At 37.1% G+C, this 2,224-nt stretch overlaps 1 protein-coding gene across 1 annotated transcript; it reads right to left on the bottom strand.

The window, feature by feature from the left end:
• Positions 1–316: 316 nt before the first annotated feature.
• Positions 317–1,234, bottom strand: Vom1r39 (vomeronasal 1 receptor 39). The gene has a single exon (NM_001167551.1). It carries the CDS (start codon positions 1,232–1,234, stop codon positions 317–319), a length of 918 nt encoding a protein of 305 aa, NP_001161023.1.
• Between the last annotated feature and the right edge of the window lie 990 nt (positions 1,235–2,224).

Genomic DNA, 2,224 nt, shown 5'->3' on the forward strand with positions numbered 1-2,224 from the left:
TGACTGCTGGGTGTTTCTGATGATTGGAAAAACATTTTCACTATGGTCCATAGTGTAGACTTTGCCAAGGACTTTCAGGAGAGGATGTCCAGTTTGGATCTTGGTATTTTTCTTGGTCCTGGTATATTAAAACTCACAAGGCTCCTGAGCATGAGCTGCCTTTGTAAATTTTCCTCTTTACTCTTGATGTAATAAGCAGTAGTGTGCAATATGCACGTTCTTACAAAAGACACTGAACACATATATATGGAATAAAAGTTTTAATGGTATTAATAAAGTTGTCTTCTGTATCTGACATTTCTAGTGGCTCAGGCTTTCAAGAGCTGAATAACACAGAACAAGGATTCTTTGGATCTCTGAAGATCAACAATAAGGGAGAAATTGTGGGGAATCCTAAGACCAAAGCTTCACTGACATGCCTCACAAAGAGGCGTGAATCCATAAAAAAGTTGTGAAAGATGATACAAATAAAATTTAGAATATAAAAGCTAACAAATGTGACCACCAACATCAGGATAGTATGGGTTGCTCTTGTCTCAGCTTGACCTCTGGTGTTCTGATTGGGAGTCAGGATGTGCTGCATTCGCTGGAGATGTCTATGGAGGAGAAGCACCATGGAGACACTGGTCCAGACCATGATGCTAATGAATGTGACATCATGGATAAACCTCAAGAAGACAATGCCTACAGTGAATCCAGATGTGGAACAGAACAACTTTCTTTTTGAATCAGTTTTATTGTCTGTTATCTGAGGACCAGTGACCATAACTGGAATGTAGATGTTATTTAACACACTGAAGACCCAACAACTGCAACAAGAGTAAGTAGCAAAATTTGGGACATTTGCTCTAAGCAAAACTTTACTTCTATGAACAGGAACAAGAGTGAGAAACTGTTGGATACTCAGGACACAGGTGGAACACAAGTTGGTGCTTCTTGCCACCAGGCGAGTGAAAAATTCAAATTTACATTTGAGGTCAGTTAGAGGACTTCTTTGAGCAAAAGTCATCATGTTGATTGGAAAGACAGTGACGAAGAGAATCAAGGTATTGGCCACAGCTATGTTTGTTAAAATCATATGTGTGGCCCTCTGTTGAGAACCAGTTAAGATTGGAGAGAAATTATGGATAAACAGAAAAATATTGGCCACAGTCCCAACCCCAAACTGACAAAGCAAAAGGATCTGAAGAGCCACTTCCTCAGTTGTTTTCAAGGATTTATCAGGAGCAGGCATTGAGAGGGCTTTACTCAACCCTAGAGTAATGATTAGATGGAAAACTGCTGTGTTCAATACTTTGTTCTATTGTCCATGCTTTCAAATTGATTTGGGACAATTTCTTCTCTTGATCAGTGAGATACTGTTCTATCACAATACAGGGACTTTGCCTAGAGAACAATGTATGAAGAGTAACTCAGAATAAAATTTTATGCTTATTAAATTACTCCTGTCTCTTTTGGGTTCTCTTTTTTTTTTCTTTTTTTTCGGAGCTGGGGACCGAACCCAGGGCCTTGCGTTTGCTAGGCAAGCGCTCTACCACTGAGCTAAATCCCCAGCCCAAATTACTCCTGTCTCAAGATAAATTTTATATTGCAATTATATCTTTATGGTCATGTAGTTCAATAACCTACAAAATAACACATATTCTAACACACTATGGGCTTTTGCATTTGAATAAAGACAGGAAAGAGATTAGTATAACAAAAGCAAATATAAATGCACCTTTCAAAGAATAAAATTTTCTTACATATAATAATCATTAAGGTTGCATAACTGAATTCAGTTGTACAAAATTAAGTTGTTGGCCTTAAAAAATTTTTATGCAATTCATCCACACAACAAAACACCAAATGTTTTTGATAAAACAACCTGGTTTTTGATCACACAGATGAACATAGATTTACATATGTATCCTCCATGTGAAAATAACCTGCCTGCTAACAATTCATTTATTCATATTTTTCCAATTCATATTTTTTTCTAAAGTCAGGTGCCAGGGTCTTACCTGCATCATCTCCAGCTTCCCATTATACACTTTGAAAGCTGATGCCTGCATTGTACTTGTTTATATGTATTCTAAAGGAACAGGAGGACCTCCATTAACTGGATAAAATTCAACATCTCACATCGAATGCTGTTTTCTGTTGAATGCTAATACAGAAAACCGATATTTCTTTGAGATGAAAACAAAATATGAACCTATTTGAGTTCAACTTCAGCCTTCAA

Source organism: Rattus norvegicus, chromosome 1 (genome assembly GCF_021556685.1).
Source record: "Rattus norvegicus strain SHRSP/BbbUtx chromosome 1, alternate assembly SHRSP_T2T, whole genome shotgun sequence".
NCBI lineage: Eukaryota > Metazoa > Chordata > Mammalia > Rodentia > Muridae > Rattus > Rattus norvegicus.